The sequence below is a fragment of the Lepidochelys olivacea genome (assembly GCF_965140295.1).
Source record: "Lepidochelys olivacea isolate rLepOli2 genome assembly, chromosome: 8".
Lineage (NCBI taxonomy): Eukaryota > Metazoa > Chordata > Testudines > Cheloniidae > Lepidochelys > Lepidochelys olivacea.
The window spans coordinates 63,536,323-63,557,046 of NC_140418.1; the positions used below are offsets into that span (position 1 = coordinate 63,536,323).

The 20,724-nt window shown below is 40.3% G+C and overlaps 1 protein-coding gene across 5 annotated transcripts in view; it reads right to left on the reverse strand.

The window, feature by feature from the left end:
- KCNT2 (potassium sodium-activated channel subfamily T member 2) overlaps positions 1 to 20,724 on the reverse strand; it is a 286,784-nt gene that overhangs the window by 176,510 nt on the left and 89,550 nt on the right. For all 5 annotated transcript variants that reach the window (XM_084637878.1, XM_084637876.1, XM_084637877.1 and 2 more), the window contains exons 4-9: positions 17,022 to 17,078; positions 15,708 to 15,756; positions 12,332 to 12,391; positions 6,959 to 7,033; positions 6,457 to 6,540; positions 5,755 to 5,849 (exon numbers count right to left, since the gene is read on the reverse strand). In XM_084637878.1, the coding sequence (XP_084494004.1) occupies positions 5,755 to 5,849; positions 6,457 to 6,540; positions 6,959 to 7,033; positions 12,332 to 12,391; positions 15,708 to 15,756; positions 17,022 to 17,078 (420 nt within the window). The remainder of the gene's footprint in view (positions 1 to 5,754; positions 5,850 to 6,456; positions 6,541 to 6,958; positions 7,034 to 12,331; positions 12,392 to 15,707; positions 15,757 to 17,021; positions 17,079 to 20,724) is intronic.

The window sequence follows — 20,724 nt, forward strand, 5'->3', positions numbered from 1 at the left end:
GGGGGAAGGACTGGAGTGGGGGCAGGGTGGGGGCGGAGTATGGGTGGGAAGAGGCAGGGCTGGAATAGGCAGGAGTGGGGGCAGCTTTCCTTGCTGGCTGAGCCAGCCAGAGGATTGGGCTGGCCAGGGTCCCTTCTGATTGTGGGCCCAGCGCCATGGTAAATCCAGTACTGAGTAGAAGTCAACTTGGGTGAAATAAGAGATTTCATTGTTCTAAGGAAAGGAAGGAGTGAGAGCAGCAGAATAAGAACAATAGACTTAAAAAAAATAAAAAATAAAAAGTGCAGACTTCAGCAAACTCAGAAATTGGTAAGTAGTGCCCTGTGGGAGAAAAAATCTAATAGGAAAAAGAATTCAGGAGAGTTGGTAGTTTCTCAGACAATATTTAAAGGCACAAAAGCAAACTCTGCTGATGTGAAGGAAAGATGGAAAGAATAGGAAGAGGAAAAGATGGTTGCCTTTATTGACCTGACAATCAAAAAGGAACATTATAAAAAGTTGAAACATGGTCAAATTAATGAGGATGAGTATAAAAGAATAGCTTGGCATGCAGGGATAAAATCAGAAAGGCTAAAGCACAAAAAAAGGCAGTAAGGAGAGGTTCTATAAACATATTAGGAACAAAAGAAACATGAAGGAAAGAACAGGTTCACTACTTATTGGGGAAGGAGAGCTGATACCAGATACCAAGAAGACTCAAGTGCTTGATGCTTATATTGCTTCAGTCTAATTAGAAAGGTAAATTATGACCAGCTGCTTAACTCAATTAATATTAACAGGGTGGAAGGAACACAAGCGAAAATAGGGAAATAACAGATTAAAGACTATTTAGATGACTTCTATGTATTCAAGTAATCAGGGCCTGATGAAATTCACTCTAGGCTTAAGGAACTAATTGAAATCTATGAATCTTGAAACCATTCGAGTCATGGTTGAGAACTCCTGGAAGGTGGGTAAGATCCCAGAGGGCTAGGGAGGAGCAAACATTCTGAGGAACAAAGGACTCGGGGAATTAGATCAGTCAGTCTAACTTCAATACCTGGAAAGATACTGGAACAGTTTTATTAAAAATCAGTCTGTAAGCACCTAGAGGATAATAGGGTTACAAGGAATAGTCAACATTGGGGGAGATGAGGATATGTTTATATCATTTGCAGATGACGCCACATTGGGTGAAGTTGCAAGCACTTTGGAAGACAGGATTAGAATTCAAAATGACCTTGATAAATTGGAGAAATGGTCTGAAATCAGCAACATGAAGCTCAATAAAGACAAGTGCAAAGTATTATAGTTTCGAGGGGAAAATCAAATGCACAACAAAATGGAGAATAAAGGGTTAGACAGTAGTACTGGGAGTTGTAGTAGACCACAAATGGCGTATGAACCAAAAATGTGATGCAGTTTTGAAAAAGGCTAATGTCAGTATGGGGTGTATTAACAGGAGTGCCGTATGCAGGAGCTAATTGTTCTTCTCTATTCAGCACTGGTGAGACCTTGCCTGGCATACTATGTCCAGGTTTTGGTGCTGCATTCAAAGAAAAACATGGAGAAATGAGAGTTCAGCAGAGAGCAACACAAAATGATAAATGTTTGGAAAACATAACCTATGAGGAAGCTAAAAAAGCCTGGGCATGTTTAGTCTCGAGGAAAGAAGACAGAGTGGACCTAACAAGTCTTCAAATATACTAAGAGCTGTTATAAAGAGGATGTGATGGATTGTTTTACAGGTCTATTGAAGGTAGGCCAAAGAATAATTGGTTTAATCTGCAGCAAAGGAGATTTAGTTTAGATATTGGGGGGAAGTGGGGGGACCTTTCTAACTGTAAGGCTACTTAAGTACTGGAATAGATTACCAAAAAAGATTGTGGAATCCCTGTCATTAGGTTTTTAAGAACAGGATAGACAAATATCTGTGAGGGATGATCTAGGTTTACATAGTCCTGCCTCACTGCAGAGGGCTGAAGTTGGATGACCTCTTGAGCTCCCTTCCAGCCCTATACACAGGTGCTGGAACTCGGGGGGGGCTGCCACACCCCCTGGTTTGAAGTGGTTTCCATTATATACAGGTTTATAGGTTTGGTTCAATGGCTCTCAGCACCCCCACCATAAAAATTGTTCCATCTCCCCTGGCCCTTCATTCCTATGATTTTATTAATTGAACTCCTAAATGTATTGAGCATAACATATGGTTTCAAACTCACATTTTTCTCAACCAGTAAATTAATATATCAATACTTATAAATCAGTTATGAAGCAAAAGTTTGACTTCCCAGAAATTGTAATGGTTATGAGGGTATCAATTGAAGCTATTTTGTTATTTCATCTTCAGAGTAAAGTAAGACAAAACCTCAAACCATATTTACCATAAATTACTATATCTTGTTTGGATTTACTTATCCTCCTGCATCTTCTAAATAAGCATGGCTTCTAATACACTGCATTATAAAGACAAGTGGCCTGACTTTCAGAAGTGCTGAACATCCACAATTCCCACTGAAGTAAATGGGAACTACAAGTGTTTAGTACCTATAAATCTTCAGGTATGAAGGGCTGTATTGTAATTAATCCTGTAATTCATTTAAGGGGGAGCTATTTGGTTCATTCTTCCTGTTTCATCCAAGGGAGTGATGGGGAGTAATCTGTGCCTGCAGAAGGGTTCTGTGTTGGCTCTGGTACATGGCCCAGTCCATTTGGGGACAGAGCCACTCTTGCCACTGCCTGTTTCTGTGTCGGATGTAAAATGGCAGCCTGGTAGCAGCTTCTCTTTTCTGCCTTTGCACACTCCCCAACAATGGGTTTGGCCCACAATGGGACATTTTTACTCCCCTCTGTTGCTTTGCAGCAGGGCCTCTGTTTAAGCCATAAATAAGAGCAGCTACTAAAGAAAGACACTGACCCTAATTCACCAAGGATATAACATAACTGAAGACCTTACCCTGGAGATGAGTTTGGCATGCTGTCTATGGTGTGTTCGAATATTTCAGTAGTCATTACAGTGCTGCTCTACACTGTACATTCATATATGAATGGCTACCCCCAAATATATAAATCTCAATACTGTATGTTCAAATAAATAATATAAACAATTTCCTGGTCAACACAAGACTCATTTTAGGCAAATGATGTCAACAAATACTACAAGTTACTGCCAAAGTGATTCATTTAGCAATTGTTGTTGGGTGTTTTTTAATTTTTATTTAGCTTATTTTTCTGTCTAGCAGGGTCAACACTAGGTCAGCATATAATCTATGAGTCTGTATCTGAAACTGTTGAAACCAGGCACAATTACTGTAGGTCAACTTGCCATTTTCTACATGTTTTACTGTTGGTACCAAAATGCCTGGACCCGAACACAATGTTCCATTTCAAATGGAGCTCATATACTTGTCCAAGCAGGGACACTGCAAGCTCTCGGGGAAACTGCTTTATTTCCAGAAAGAGCATGCTTCACTGTGAAGTGGATGCATACTTTGTAATTTGTCTAGCACTTTAGTGAAATGTTGGACAGTAACAAATATTAAAGCACAGCTTGCTCCAGAGTCTTTTATATTGTACTTTAACTGTGGCTGAAGATGCAATATGGGCTATCCCGGTATTACAGTGACAGCATTAGGTACAGGCCCTACCAAATTCATGGTCCATTCTGGTCAATTTCATGGCCGGAGGGTTTTAAAATTGGTCAGTTTCATGATTTCAGATGTTTATATCTGAAATTTCACAGTGTTGTAACTGGGGAGGGTCTTGATCCAAAATGGGATCATAGAGGGGTTGCAATTGAAAAGTTGTTGTGTGGGGAGATCACAAGATTGTCACCCTCGCTTTTGTGCTCTCTGAGCTGCCTTAAGTTTCAGGAGATTCTGGGAGGTGGAGGTGGGTATGATCTCCCCCATGCTACTAGGAGTGCCCCAGCCGGGGGCTGCTAGTCCAGGCCAGTGACAGATTAAGGCAGGGGCCCCATGCCAATCTGGGAGCCCCCTTGAAATATGGGTGCCCCAGCCCCAGAAGAAGCCCTAGGGTGGAAGCCCCAACTGGGTCACCCTGAACCCTGGCAGGACCCCTCGGAGAAGAAGCCCCAAGCCCTGGCTGCAGCTGCGGGGCTGAAGCCTCAAGCCCAGACTGCCCTGAGCCTTGGCTGGGGAGGGGAGGGGAATGGAAGCCCCAAGCCGCTCCGGCATGGGGAGGACAGAAGCCCCAATACCGGGTTGCCCTAGCTGGGGTTGGGGAAGTCCCGTGGCCAGGCTGCCCATGTTGGAGCAGTAGATGGTGCCTTTAGCTCTGGCTGGAGCAACAGGGAGCAGAAGCCCCCAGCTCTGGCTGGAGCGGGGGAGGCCCCGAGCCCAGTCTGCCTCAGGTGCAGCCACTGGGAGCAGAAGCTCCCACCCCAGCAGGAGCTGCTGGGGGAGGAAGGGGAAGCCAGGAGCTCAGTGCCTAGAGCTGCGGCAGGAACTGCGGGGGTGGGGGGAAGGGACGGATGCCCAGCTCCCAGGCTGCTGCAGTGCACAAGTGAGGGCGTACCACCCTCATTTCTGTGCTGCCTCTGGAGGTGCCTCTGATCTCCTCACCAAGAGCAGTCATGCGGGGGAAGGACCAGCAGCAGGGGAGATCAGATTTCATGGGGAAGGGCTGCTTTTTGTTAGGGCCCTAATTATGTACAGTGTGGGTCAAATGGCACAGTCCTTACACAGCCAAAAAAATCCCATGCGAGTTGAATGAGAAGTTTTGGCTTGAATAGGAATTATGGCTGGAAAAGGACTGCGGGATCTGGCCTCATGCAGTTATGTGGCTGTAAGTGAAGGGAGTAAAAATAGAAATATTCCTTGAGCTGCTAGAGAGCACCAATTCTTCTGATTAAAGAACGGACATTAATGGCAGAACTAAAAGAGGCCATGTGTTGTTCTATCCTGACCAGAAGGGTGAAGTGGCTAGCAGAAGAATTAGGTTGGAGAAATAAAGCAGGAGAAAATCAAATCAGTGTCTCCAGAATGACAGGCTGAGCTTCATCAATGCAGGGACACCGCAGGCACCCTGGCTAGCACAGTAAGTAATGATAGAACTATAGATGCTCTGCACAGGGTCCTCCCCATTCACTGCTCCTTCTCTACCGCCTCCTAACAGCCTGAGAAATAAGGGTTTGACAGGGAGCTCTGCTGTTGGAAAGGAGTCAGTATACTTAGGTAGGCCCTTGGGTTGTAGTGCTACCTTACTGAAGCTGCTATTCCAACCCATGAGCTGAAATGTTATCACTTTCTCTGCACTCACTTTGATGAGAGTATTGAACCATTTGAGTTGCCAAAGTATTGATACTGTGGACCCTTCCCTGACCTGTCTCACCAGTCTAACGAAGGCTACAGTGGGGAGCATCTTCACAGAGCACAGGGACAAGAAGACCCACTAGGTGCCAGTCCAGCCCCAACCTCTTCCCTTTTATAGCCCCACAGTAGGGCTCAAGTTGTTTGGGGAGCTGTGCAGGGGGCCCAATGTACTTGAGTAACTTTCTCCCTGAGATCAGAAGTAGTGCTCTACATTTTTTTCTACTGATGTGTTTGCACAAGTCTAATTTTCATAAGAATTAGAATAACTCTAGCCCCCTTTTCACCCAACCTCACTACATCAACACTGCCTTGGACCTACCTGTTAATTAAAACATGGGAACAACATTATCTCTTAACAAACAATATTCCTACTATATCTGTTTTAATACGATGTGCTTAAATTAGAAAATGTAATGTGTAAGAATAAACATCTGCTACTTACCAGGTGAAGATAAGACACAGCAATGTGGATATTAAAATAAGAACTTGGTTAAACATTGCAGACTGTGTACGTTGAATGGCTCTATGGAGATCATTCTATATTAACAGAAAAAGCAGGTTGGTTATGGGTTTTTTTAAATAATGCATCTGCTGATCCTATACAATAGTTCCATGATATTTTGATAAGATACAACGGCCCAAACGCACTTAAAATTTGCTGAGCACAGTGGGTGGTACAAAGTAGTCTGCTGTTGTTCCCTGATTTCCATGGCTGGGTCATTGACCACCCTGGCATAGTTTAGAGCATCCTGGAGTCTGTGCTAAATTTAATCAGCTGGCCCAGATGGTTCCGTATGCCAGTCAGGAGTAACTGGGGCATAGCAGCACTTTAGACCCCTGATGCAGAGAATACATGTGAGTGGCATAAGAGTTGGCCGTTCAGGGAACTTCCCTTGGTGGAAGTCAGTGATGTGCCAGTTTCCACCAACTGAGGAACTACTGGAAAATATTTCCAAATTTGATATGAAATGGTGATACAGCAAAATGTAGAAGCATTTCCATGATTGAATTGTGAAAGTGATTAATCTCATGACAAATTTGTCCCCTGACCAGAAAGCAACAGCCTTGCTGAAGACAACAGACTCAGAAATGGACATTTTTAAAAAAAAGTTATTCTTGCCTAACTATTTTTGGTCATACTTACAATCATGTTCTCCAAAGCATGTTTGGCAAGCCAGCAATTTAAAAATACTGGAATAAATATGTTTCTTAGTGCAGGCCAGAAAATCTGAGGAGGGGGAAATAAACACAAATACATCTTAACAGCTTTTCTGTCCAAGAAACTACATCCAATTCAGTGTTTATAAAATTGTGTACTCCTGATGTAAAAACTGGTAACTACATTACTCCTTTGTGTATAATATATATGATACCCAAAAGCATGTGACTGAGATAGGTAGTTTACAGTGTAGATAACATTTTACCATGCAAGTTTTCTCTGCTTTTACATCTAACTGGTTTATCTTGCTCATTGCATTGTTGGCTGTGTGACTTTTTTAAATATTTTTTTTCAAGAAGAAAAACATAGTTTGCTAAATTAGCCTCTCCAATAGGGCCTGCTCATCACTCATACAGGTCAACAGAGACTTCAGCAGACCCATAATCCCACCCAGGTATGGACACTGACACTTAATTCAGATACTTACTGTAATGATAAAGGGGACAGCGTTGATTATTTCCAGGAGGAAGGGTATTCGCAAAACTTGTTCCCAGAGGTTTCCCTTTTTAAAACAACAGAACATACCGAACTTCAGAAACAGACTTTCACTGAGTTACACAGTAGAGACCATTCATCCCAAACAATGTACAAATATGCAACATTCTGAAAAGACCAAGTGCCTAATCCTGTGGTAGGCAAGGCTCCCATTGATGTCATTGGGAGTCGTGCCTGAGAAAGGACTGCAGGATTTGGCACTAGTGTTCCTACTGGTGAGTGGGTGGAGAGAAAACAATAGATTAGGTAAATGAGAGAACATAACACTTTTCTGTTTATATCTCAGGGAAGTTAAAATAGGGGCCAGCAGCAGGGGAAAACTCCATGAGACTTCCCTCACAGAACTCTCTCCAGATCACTCTGTCAGGAGTCTGCTATCCCTGTGGAATAGGCAGTGATATTTGGCTCAGTGATTCTTTCAGTACTGAAATTGTTGAACTGTGGATTGAACACTGGGCCAAAGAGAGCAAGAAAGTGTGTGAGTAACTCTGTAGTCTAGTGGTTTGAGCTCTCACCTGGAGGGCAGGAGACCCAGGATCCAGACCTCCTGCTCCAATGACTTTTTAAAAATGTATTCACAGTGGAACATCTTCAACAGGAGATACTAAGAATATCCCATAGCTCAGTGACTAAGGCCATCACCTGAGAGACAGCAGACTCCAGTTGAAATCTCTTTTCCCTCTCAGGTGGAGAGACAGCTTGGATTTGAGATCTCCCACATCCCAGATGAGAACACTCACTGCTGGGCTAAAGGTTAAGAGGGAGATCCTTTTCTCCACCCCCTCTTTTGTGTAAGATCACCTAGAAGTGCCAAATCTAGCAGGCGAGGTCTGAACCTCTTTACCAGATTGGGCCCTGCAGGTGAGTTAGGCAGAGGAATACCTATCTTCCCCCGGTTTGTGTCTTGCTTTAGGGCTTGGGTGTCTGGATCCCTAATGTGGGACTGTGCTGCATATGCTCAGAGGCAGAAGCAAAGGTCCCTTAGGGAACTTTTATGCCAAAAATGTAGGTGCGGGCGATTTTAAGCACCTACAAGGTTTGGGGGTTGCTGAGCAGTGAATCCCAGTGGGTCCCGATTCTGGGATTTAGGCACCCAAGTCCTCTTGTGAATCCAGCTCCCAGGGACTCTTCACAAAGGTAAAGTTCATGAAGCTCGTACTAGTTAATGTAATACTGCAGCATGTACACTGTGGAATAGATCTTGTCAATATCTCAAGAATTTGAAGTGTAGTAGGATAAATTAAAAATAGACATAAATGATCTGACATTTATTTCAACAAATTAATTAATCCTCATTATTCTATCTTTGGACTCAGTCACTGAATGCTAAATACAAGCTTTGTTGTGCAAAAAGGAAATTCTCTAATCTCTTCTCCCACCCCCCCACCCCACACACACCTTCATCTCCAGAAGCCACTGCTGCTATAGTGCCAGAAGAATTGTATTTTGACAGATGAATGAGACTATAGTTGGATAGTTTTAAATGTTCTGTGTGGTAAATGTACACAGAAGTGATGGAAGAAGGATGATTAAAGGCTGTGGTTGTATTTAACTGTGGGCACAATAAAAAATAAATGAAATTTGAATTTCAATTTTTTAATTCATTATAAACTCCCCCACCATGTATTCCTACTGAACAAATATCTTCGCTTATTTTCCTGTCTAGGGGACTTCTCTTTATGCTTCCTAACAAAGGATGATCAGCTGCTACAGATTTCACTGTATTGGTAGTGTGTCCTTTTTTCTCTCTTGTGATGGACAAGTGTATTAAACACAAAGGAAGTTCTTTATTTGGGATTCTGGACATGCAGATCCTGCTGCTACCTGGTTCTCAATCTTGTTGGAACAAAGCTTGTGTCCTATCACACAGGATCTGTCTTGGGTCTGGCAGACAGTGTTATGGGGAGCAGATATGTATATTATTGTGAGAGACCTGCCCTAAAGTTAATAGATCAAGTAGGACGGTTAGCCTCTATGCAGATCTCTGATATAAAAATAATCACTTCAGGAAATGTACAACTTCTCATTATCTGATCCTATGGGACTGATTCTCCACTGACCTGTACCATGCGGAACTCATTGCCAGGGGATGTTGTGAGAGCCAAACTATTACTAGTTCAAAAAAGAATTTGATAAGTTCATAGAGGATAGATCCATTAATAGCTATTAACCAAGATGGTCAGGGATGCAACCCCATGCTCTGGGTGCCCCTAAGCCTCTGACTGCCAAAAGGTGGCAGTGGACAACAGGATGGATCAGTTGATGATTGCCCTGATCTGTTCATTTCTTCTGAAGCACCTGGCATTGGCTGTTGTTGGAAGAAAAGATACTGGGCCAAATGAATCGTTGGTCTGACTCAATATGGACATTCTTCTGCATAGTAATTTACTATACTTGTAAAGTGGATATAAATTGCTACCAAAACAGGATGGCATTTTTATACCCTCTTTCCAGGGATATAAAGAACTACTTTAGGGAACTGATTCACCATTGCTTTTGTGTACTCATTTAAAAGCAAAGTAGGCGTAGGGATAAAATGCTAGATAAAATAGTTATGTATATAAAGTTTGCACAGGTGTAAACTACACAAGTTCAAGGCCCTAGAAAATCTGGCCCAATAACTTTAGAATGAAAAGTGGCATTGCTTTATAAACAGTATGTTGGCACCAGTTGTTTTTCATTGTACTATTTTTTCCACCAAGAGACTTATATTTATAATGGACAATGCCTAATTTATATAAACAGTACTAGCTGCTTTTTATCAGGTATAATTTAGTAGCCAGTTTTAAGATTATTAAAAATGTTACACTCTTTGAAAAACATTTCTGGCAATCATCACTTGATAAGTATAATAAACTATTACTCTGTGACTCTGATGGATTGACTAGTTATTAAATACCGTTGACTCATAGACTAAAAGCACAAAATGCTCTCATTTCACACAATGAGATATTTAAACTTTTAAAATAAAGCCTTTTCTTGTTTTGTTTGGTGACATTTATTTTACTGTTTTATCAAAACAGCTCAAAATGCAGACTTCTTACAATTCACTGTAATAGCACATAATAAAAATTAAAGGGCAAATTATGTGAGGAAATTCTGACCAAAACATTAGAAAAATATAACTAATGAGAACTTGACATTTTAAGGAAAAAAACAAAGACAAATGTATAATAGTTTGTTCTTGCATTCATCAGCAGATCTCAAAGCATTTTGCAAAGATCCCTAGTTTAGAGTTGGAATAGCTGAGGTGCAGACAAATATGGCCCCATATTTTCAAAATTGCCCTCTATTTGTGTGTGCCTCGATTCCTGAGTGCCCAATTTCAGATAACTGGACCCTGATTTTTTTTTAAAAAGTTTTCCAGAGATATTGTGCAGCAACAACTTGAACTGATGTCAGAGAGAGTTGAGGGTACTCCACATATTGGAAAAATAAGACCACAGAGATATGATTATACCCCCCCGCCAAATGACACCTTTGAAAATTGTCTCTAACCAACACAGAGAGGCAGTAGAAGAATTGTAAGTGAAACTCAAGATTTCTGACTTCCAGTCCTCTGCTCTGATTATTATGATACCTAATACATTTGAGAAACAAGAAAGGCTGTTTGAGACAATATGCCATCCTCTATAGATCTGTCAGACTTTCTGCTTTTGCATTATACCATTTAAGCCCAGACACAAAGGTAGGCCTCTCTTGCCTTTACATTTACTTTCTTCAATTGCCTCTTGCAATAATTTTAGTCACAGATTTTCAAAGGTATTTAGGCATTGCTCTGTTCGGCATTGCTAGGCCAAAGGAGCAGATTTTCAAAAGGTATTTAGACAATTAAACAAAGATGCCTAGTGGGATTTTCAAAAGTACCAAAGGCCCAGATCCACAAAGGTATTTAATCTCCTAACTTCTTGGACATAAATGGAAGTTAGGGGCCTAAATACCTTTGTGGATCTGAGGCAAGGTGCCTATTTACAGCTTTTCATTCCAAAGGCTCCCTGAATACTTTGGATGTACATAAATCATAGACTCATAGGACTGGAAGCGACCTAGAGAGGTCATCTAATCTAGTCCCCTGCACTCGTGGTAGGACTAAGTTTCATGTAGACCATCCCTGACAGTGTTTGTCTAACCTGCTCTTAAAAATCTCCAATGATGGAGATTCCACAGCCTCCCTGGGCAACTTATTCCAGTGCTTAAGCACCCTGACAATTAGGAAATTTTTCCTAATGTCCAACCTAAACTGCCCTTGCTGCAATTTAAGCCCATTGCTTCTTGTCCTATCCTCAGAGGCTATGGAGAATAACTTTTCTCCCTCCTCCTTGTAATAAAGTTTATCACTTCATCCACTAATAAAATGCAGCCCAGCTGGAATGAAAGTTTTATTTATATATATATATATATATATATTTACTGTTAACTGCAAGCCTATCCAGTGGCTTAGGGCAGGAAGTAGAGAAGAATACACTATCCAAATAAAAGGTTGTGAACATTTAAATTAGCAGAGTGCAATCGTCCAAATTAGAATGTAACACCTAACACTCCCATTCTTCTGAAAAGTGCTGTCTGATTTGTAATGAAGTAAAAGCAGTCAAGACCATGGCTTTCATTTTCATGAAAGATAGCCTTTCCAACAGCACAGTGCTCCCTAATGCCAATCCAGCATCAGAAGGAATTGCTGAATCAACACCATTTCCTGAATGACCTTGGCACCTGTTGGGAGATGTAGATAACACATCTTCAGAAAAAAGACGTCAGTAATTTGCCCCCAAATTGTTGCCCTATTTTGGCAAATCTATATTCATTACAAATCTATACAGTGCTACTTGTCAGGTCCTCAGCTGGTGTAAATTGAACTAGTGTCACTAAATTTGATTGGGGGGGAGGCGATTTACATTAGCTGAGCATCTGGACGCGTATTTCTTCCTTCACCTTTTTGGTACCATGATATTTCTCAGTCCTCTACAGCTTTTCTTAAGTAAGCATTGGGGCTGATTAAAACCTCACTGAAGTCAATGAAAAGACTGCCATTGACTTCATGGGCTTTGATTCAGACCCATCGTAAACTTCATAAATCATGAATGAGTCATGCACTTCAGTGTAATTATAAGTAACATTTTTCTTGACCAATTAGTCACAGGTAATTGAAAGATAATCATTTTTATCTTTCAGTCAACCTGTAAGTAGTAAACTGCCTTACAAAGGGATCTTGTCTCTTGTCAATGAGCATGTGTAAACTCCCCTTAGCATTAAGAGAAATCTATCAAATGGAGAATTGATTCCAAAGAATAAATCCAATAGGCCTTACCTTGTAGCTCAGATAACCCAGCAGCATTGTTTCAAACAGACTTATCAAAGCCACTGAAACCTAACATAATGATATATAAATATATATGTTAATGTAGAGTTAGTAATGTAATTAAAGCAAAAAGGACCTGAAGAATTAAATTGAAAGTTTAAAGATAAAACTAGCTGATCTATGGTGAAGAACTCTTCTCAACCTATCTTTAAGCACTAAAGCTTAGTTCTAATCTTAAAACCTCTTATCACAGTATGTGCTGAAAAAAGCCCTGTTCCTGATGAATGATCCATTAGTATTTACACCCTGCACTTGTCCTAAGTCCTGTTGTCTGCTAGGCGCTGCCCTCAAAATCTCCTCCATGAATATTGTTTTAGAAGGTCTCCAGAATGGTCTCTCCATGGATTTTTAGGGAAGGTCAAATAAAAGCAACCTGTCTCTGTGCCATGCTGCAACTGGCAGGCTTTTGGCAACTTCCAGGACTTGTCCCATTTTGAGATGACAAAGTATAAGGAATGTGTTTAAAAAATAAGACAAATTGTGGGAGGGAGTCATGACCTTTTCCAAACATTACACTGAAATGTTATTTTTCTTAGTGTGTGTGGGTCATAATTATAACCCCCCCTCCCCAAAAGTCTTAAAACACTGCAAAAGAGAGATGGTAAATTGCATTGTTTAAATCAGTTTGTGTTGAACTAATGGGCATATATACAAGGTCAGTGACCTGTCTTAAACTAGTAAATATCTATTTGGTTGACACATTGCATATATACTCCACAATGTCTTTTAAAACTAATCACAAAACCAGCTTAAGCTTGTGCATACATTACATTAAAAATTTTACTATTTATACATTTGTATAACTTAATCTGGAGTCTGGAATCAAATTAGTCTCTATTCCTAATTTAAAATTAATGCTCACTACTAATGAAAGCTTAACATCCTGTACTACTTGCACTTGAAATTAGAAATTACATTATCAAGATTCAAAATAGATGGTGTGAATTAGAAAATATATTTTAAAAAATCACAAAAACATTTCACTCTTACAGTAGTTAGCATTGCTCCAGCTAAAGTGAAGTTTTTTATCTTGCATAAAAGTGGAATTTAGTTTGCTGTTACTATATAACATTTTGTATATAATATATATCTCCTCCTATTTTGTGTTTATATCTATCTTCCTGTGTTCATTGACTAGCATAGGTTTACAGTATAAGAATAAGTCGAAAACCAGCACCATAAACTATTAAGGCTATGTCTCAACAGCTTAAGATAAATATAGAAAGTAATCTAGATGTCTACGTCAAACTTTATTTGCTCAGATTGCGTATTTTAAACAAATATTCAAAAGTTAGCTCCATCAGAGAAATGTTGCTTTAATAAACAACTGTATTACACAGAGATAGAATTCACCATAACATATTTGTACTGAGCGTAGTGCAAAAATATAATACCATAATTATACTAGATGGTTCAGGAATCCTTAATAGAAAAATAAATTATTTAGGGAGAACTCCCACAACTATCTTCAAAGTTTTGCTCTTAACTTAATTCAAAGCAATAGCTTATTAACTTAATGCAAAGCAATAGCTTATTTTCAGAAAGTTTAATAACTATGGGCCTGATTCCAATGTGCTGAGCACCTGAAATCCCATAACTTTTTATTTATTTTAGATTAGAAACCAGAAAGGCACCTACTTAAAAGACAAGCCATATAACAGACAAGAGACAGCAGCAATCCCACATAATACAACTAAATAAACTATATAATAGCGCCATTCAGATTTGAAAAATGAAAACCTGAAATGACATTTCTTAAACAATATCTCCCTCCTCTTGAAGTGTGCCTAGAAGACTAACAAATCCAGACTATTTTGGACCAGGATGGGGATCATCTGCCAAAGCCAAGAGAGGACCCCTCACAGAGAATATCCTAGTAGCAATCCATTATTCTTTACTGAGGGGAAGGATGATCCAATTTGAGTGCCATCATAGATCTCTCCTGCAGCAGTGAGGAAAGGCAATCTCTCAGATAGGCAGGTCCAATACCACTTAGGGCTTTGTGAGTGAAAACCAACAGCTTAAACTGCATTTGGAAACCCACAGGCAGCCAGTGCAGATCACAAAGCACTGGTGTAATGTACTCGTAACAAGATTCTCCACTTACTGTGTGGACTGCCATATTCTGCACTAGCTTTGGCTTCCTTGTGGATTGAAGGTATATCCCAAATAGAACCCATTGCAAGAGCTTAGTCTTCCGGCAAAGAAGTTGAAACTCAGGTTATGTCGACAGTAGAGAGCTTACAGCAGCATAGCTGTACCAATGCAGCTACGCTGCTGTAAGATCTCTTATGTAGCCGCTTGGTGCTGTCAGGTCTCCCATCAGCATAATTAAGCCACCCCCAACGAACGGCAGTAGCTATGTCAGCAGGAGAGCTCCCACCGACATAGCACTGTGCACACTACCACTTATGCTGGTATGATTTCTCTCACTTGAGGTTAGAATATTCACATTCCTGAGTGACATAAGTTTTGCCAACATAAGTGGCAGTATAGATGTGGCCTTATAACCTCAACCGTGGTCTACACTACCAACTTATGTCAGTATAACTACATCACTTGGGTGTGGAAAATCAACACCCCTAAGCAACGCAGTTATACCGACCTAACTCCTGGTGTAGAGAGCACTATGTCGATGAGAGGGCTAGACAAGCTCTTAGAAAAGGCTGCAAGATTGGGTCCAGTTTAGTTCGAAGGAAAACTACTTACAGAATATTAAAACGTTCTTATTCTCTTGACCTACAATACTTTACTATAAATACACATGCTCCAGAGCAGTGGTTCCCATACTTGTTCCGCCGCTTGTGCAGGGAAAGCCACTGATGGGCTGGGCCAGTTTGTTTACTCGCCGTGTCCGCAGGTTTGCCTGATCACGGCTCCCAGTGGCTGTGGTTTGCTGCTCCAGGCCAATGGGAGCTGCTGGAAGCAGCGCGGGCCGAGGGATGTACTGGCCGCTGCTTCCAGCAGCTCCCATTGGCCTGGACCAGCAAACCGCGGCCACTGGGAGCCATGATCGGCCGAACCTGTGGACGCGGCAGGTAAACAAACTGGCGTGGCCCGCCAGGGGCTTTCCCTGCACAAACAGCAGAACAAGTTTGGGAACCACTGTTCCAGAGTAGTGTAACACTTAACATCATATAAAGGTTGAAACTGAGTTTGCTTTAAGTCACTTTAATTTGTTTAGATTTATAACTATAGTGGGCTGCCAAGGAAGTAGAATTTTGTTTGCTACCCTTTCTATATATATATTAGCTTCTCAGAAGTATTAAAAATCCAGGTGGGCTATAAAAATATAATTGCTAAAAATGTCCTAATTATACATTACCTGTAATCCCCATAAAGGCAAGCTTCTGTTCACCCAAATAATAGGAGACCTGTTGAATCACAATGACACAATAAATGTGACACTCATCAAATGGTGCTTATGGGGCTGATCCAAAGCCCAACAAAGTCAAGGGATTGATATCCATTAATTTCAATGGGCTTTGCATCAGCTGCCATTTTTAACATAATTAAATATAAAAGCCAGATGATCAGTATTTGGAGTGGTGTAAAATAGTTAATCACTTCCCCATATTTTTATATGGGTAACTTGTCACTCAGCACTGATAATCCAATTGTCTTTCTAACCTAGAAGCAGTCACTGACTTTTTTGGGGACTAATCTAACAGTCAATGAAATCAATCAAAAGTTAGTATTGATTTCAGTGAACACTAGTTCAGGTCCTTTGATACTAGAGGAAATAATATGATGTATGCATTTGAAAGAGGCAGAGGGAAACTGTCCTTCACTTGAAACTATTAATTTGTGGCAGAAAAAAACAAATCTAATCACATTCTTTGCCAGTATTTTCTCTTTTGCTTTCTATTATGTACAGATGCATAGTTTTATTAACTAGTAGCCACATTAGTGAACATTTATTTGCACTGGTTCTGAAACTGGAAATATTTACTCTTTTCAGTTGCAAAACTCCATTATTTATGATTTTTTTCCTAAGAAACTGTTTGTATTGGTGAAATTCACCTCCTTCATTAAGTACTTACCATTTCAACAAAACAAAAAGCATTCTTGATACAGTACCAGTGAAAGTAGGCATGTGTTATCGTTGGTCAGTGCTACCATAGACTATGTAATAATGTATTTTCTATCTCAGTAAGAAAATAAATGTCTAGAATCCAAATAGTCCTGATCATCTGGAAGTCATGACTTCTGCATCTAACATGGTGGTATTCACTTGTCCAGATATAGGCAATTATTCACAATACTGAACCCATCTTTGGGTCTCCAAAGACATGGTATTTGAGATGACTTGTTCCCACTGTTCTGGAGCCTTAAAATCCAACCAATCCTGCAGGAAGGGTGTGTTTCTTTGCCAGGATCTCAGAGTTACTGAGTGAAATTAATTCTGTGGGGTAAGAAATTCTCTGAAGGAATTTTATGGCTTCATCAACATAGTTCAAATGTGTCCAGAAAGGCTGTAAGATTCAGACAGTTTTGCTACTATGGACTGTTTATCCTTCATTGATGCACATAACTTTCTTTCTGCATATGCACTAAAGAAATCACATTATATGGTTATTTGTACCCAAAATAGATCACTGTTATGTTTTTTAACAAAAATAAAAAATCTGGAACTCACCAATCAATCTTTGTCGGTGTGTAGTTTTGACTGGAACAGCCCCTGTTTAATTCCTTGCTGCCAGAAGTCAACAAATCCACACACAAAGCCCATGTCCAGATGTATATGGAAACACAATTTTAAAAAGATTTGGGGCGGGGGGGAAATGGGCAGGAGTTAATTTTTTAGGTAACACTGTTCTATATAATACATCTAACACCATGCAGTTGTGACAGGCACTGAGAAAGAGATATTCAAAACAAGCCAAATCTCTTTGACCAACTAATTCAGTGTGTATTTTAGATACATAAATTCCCATCACTAAAGGGCAGATTTTTTGTTTTAAGAAGATTTATTTTCAAATGTGATCTAATATAAAAATCTAAAGAGATGAACAAAAAAATGGGGTACTTGCAAAGGATGAAGCATGAATGAAGTGCTGAAAATACCAGTAATTCTATCAAGCAGGCTTAGGAAGCACTGGCAAGTACAATTTCCATAATCTCAGGAAAAAAGATTGCACCAGACTACAGTTCTAATCTTCTAGTAGGGATATCTTTAATCTCTGGTTATTTCAGTGAGAGACTAGTGGCATATGTGTAGAAAAAACAACTATATATATATATATATGTGTGTGTGTGTGTGTGTTCCTGTCTTGTATTCATAGAGCAAGCCATCCCCTCCAACACAACTACATGCAGGGGGAAAGTAAATATTTCCTTAACTTTTAAACTGTGGAAAATAGAACTCTCTTCCCCCTTCATGCAGGTTCAGGAGGTCTGGAGTGATTTGTGGACTAGATATAAGTAGTGGGCATGTTTCTCCATTTGTGAGGGTGAGGAGGATCCTCAGATAAACCCATGGATTTTATGGCATCCACATGGAAGGCCTATCCACCCTTGTTGCCATTGACTCATTGATCATGCCTTTGTATTCTAGTTCTGGCTGATGAGGGGTGGGGGGAAGCTGCTGATCAAAAGTAATTTCAGAAATAAGCAGTATTTTTCTCCCATGGGGATTTCTGAAGGAAATGTCATGGATTTGCTGGGTGGCAAGACCACAGAGAGACATTTCCCAGGTTCTGTTCCTTCTACTGCCATTGGGGGGTGGTAGTTTCATTTGGCTCCATTACCTACCTTTCTTATTTACCAAGCAGTTTTGTCCAGTAACTTTGTTGGTTTGATCCCTTACAAGCCACAAAGTGTGGTGGTGTTTTTTTTTTTTAGGGGCTTGTCTAACACCCCCCCCCAAAAAAACCCTCTCAAGCTCAGTAGTTGGTTTATGCATTTTTAAAATGCATCCTAAGATCCTAGATCTTACTACCAGGAAGCTGTAGACAATAACAGGCCCAGAATATGTTTTACAATTCAAGGTGCTAGCCATCGTAATAGCACATATGGTGGGTCGTTGGTTAGTACTGTGATGTTATGGCCAGATACAATCTCTCCAAAACACAGCACTTCTAAGAATGTGACACAAGCAGTTGGTTAGGCCCTGATTCTGCAGGCATAGGAGTCTGCCTATGTAGAACAGTTGGCAGATTCAGGGCCTTGGTGAGCATACACAAAGTGATCTATCTGTGAAATTCCTAGGAGGAAAGAAGACAGATGGGTGGTAGAGAGAAGCAAGTTTAAATAGTGTGTTGAAATATATTTAGCAAAACATAACATAATATGTAATGTAAAATAAAGTAATAGCAATTGCTTTAAAGTACATCAGAAGCAGGAAGCCTACTAAACCAGTGGGGCCACCGGGCAATCGAGATGCTAAAGGAGCACTCCAGGATGATAAGGCCATTGAGGAGAAACTAAATCATTTTTTTGCATGGCTGAGGATGTGAGGGAGATTCCCAAACCTGAGCCATTCTTTTTAGGTGACAAATCCAAGGAACTGTCCCAGATTGACGTGTCCTTAGAGGAGGTTTTGGAACAAATTGATAAACTAAACAGTAATACGTCAGCAGGACCAGATGATATTCAGGAACTCAAATGTGAAATTGTAGAACTACTAACTGTAGTCTGTAACCTATCATTTAAATCAGCTTCTGTGCCAAATGACTGAAGGATAGCTAATGTGATGCCAATTTTTAAAAAGGGCTCCAGAGGTGATCCTGGCAATTACAGGCCTGTAAGCCTGACTTCAGTACCGAGCAAACTGGTTGAAATTGTAGTGAAGAACAAAATTGTCAGACACATAGATGAACATAATTTTTGGGGGGGGAAGAGTCAACATGGTTTTTGTAAAGGGAAATCATGCCTCACCAATCTACTAGGGGGTCAACAAGCATGTGGACAAGGGGGATCCTGTGGATATAGCGTACTTAAATTTTCAGAAAGCCTTTGGCAAGGTCCCTCAGCAAAAGCTCTTAAGGAAAGTAAGCTGTCATGGGATAAGAGGGAAGGTCCTCCCATGGATTGGTAACTGGTTGTGAAGAGCTACAAAAGGATCTCTCAAAACTGGGTGACTGGGCAACAAAATGGCAGATGAAATTCAATGTTGATAAATGCAAAGTAATGCACATTGGAAAACATAATCTCAACTATACATATGAAATAATGGAGTATAAATTAGCTGTTACCCCTCAAGAAAGAGATCTTGGAGTCATTGTGGATTGGTCTCTGAAAACATCCACTCAATGTGCAGTAGCAGTCAAAAAAGCAAACAGAATGTTGGGAATCATGAAGAAAAGGACAGATAATAAGACCGAAAATATCATATTGCCTCTATATAAATCCATGGTATGCCCATATCTTGAACACTGCATGGAGATCTGGTCGCTCCATCTCAAAGAAGATATATTGGAATTGGAAAAGGTTCAGAAAAAGGCAACAAAAATGATTGGGGGTATAGAACACCTTCCGAATGAGGAAAGATTAATAAGACTGAGACTTTTCACCTTGGAAAAGAGATGACTAGGGGGAGATATGATAGAGGTCTATAAAATCATGACTGGTGTGGAGAAAGTAAATAAGGAAGTGCTATTTATTCCTTCTCATAACACAAGAACTAGGGGTCACCAAACGAAATTAATAGGTAGCAGGTTTAAAACAAACAAAAGGAAGTACTTTTTTCACACTACGCACAGTCAACCCCTGGAACATTTTTGCCAGAGGATGTTGTGAAGGCCAAGACTATAACAGGCTTCAAAGAAGAACTAGATAAATTAATTGACGGTTATTAGCCAGGATGTGCAGGGATGGTGTCCCTAGTCTTTGTTTGCCAGAAGCCGGGAATGGGCGACAGGGAATGGATCACTTGATGATTACCTGTTCTGATCATTCTCTCTGGGGCACCTGGCATTGGCCACTGTCAGAAGACAGGATACTGGGCTTAGATGGACCTTTGATCTGACCCAGCGTGGCTGTTCTTATGTTCTAATGTGACAACAGAGTGAAGGGACATGCATTCCCCGGCTGGTTAATTATTAGATATTTAGAATCAAAGAACAAGTAGTTTAGGCAAGGCCTGGAGAATTACCATAGCTTGCAACATACAAATATATTGCTGTATGTGAATACAGAGATATCTAAGGGTACCTTCAAGCAATGAGCATTGGGGTGATTACTGCCTACCTCATCTTTTAAAATATAGCACATATTCAGAAGTAAGAAACTTACACGTGCTTTACAGTACGCTCCTTTAGCATCACAAACTCATTAGATTTCATACAAAAATATCAACAGCTTCATCATGCCAGAAGCTATCAGTAATTTTTAAAATATCT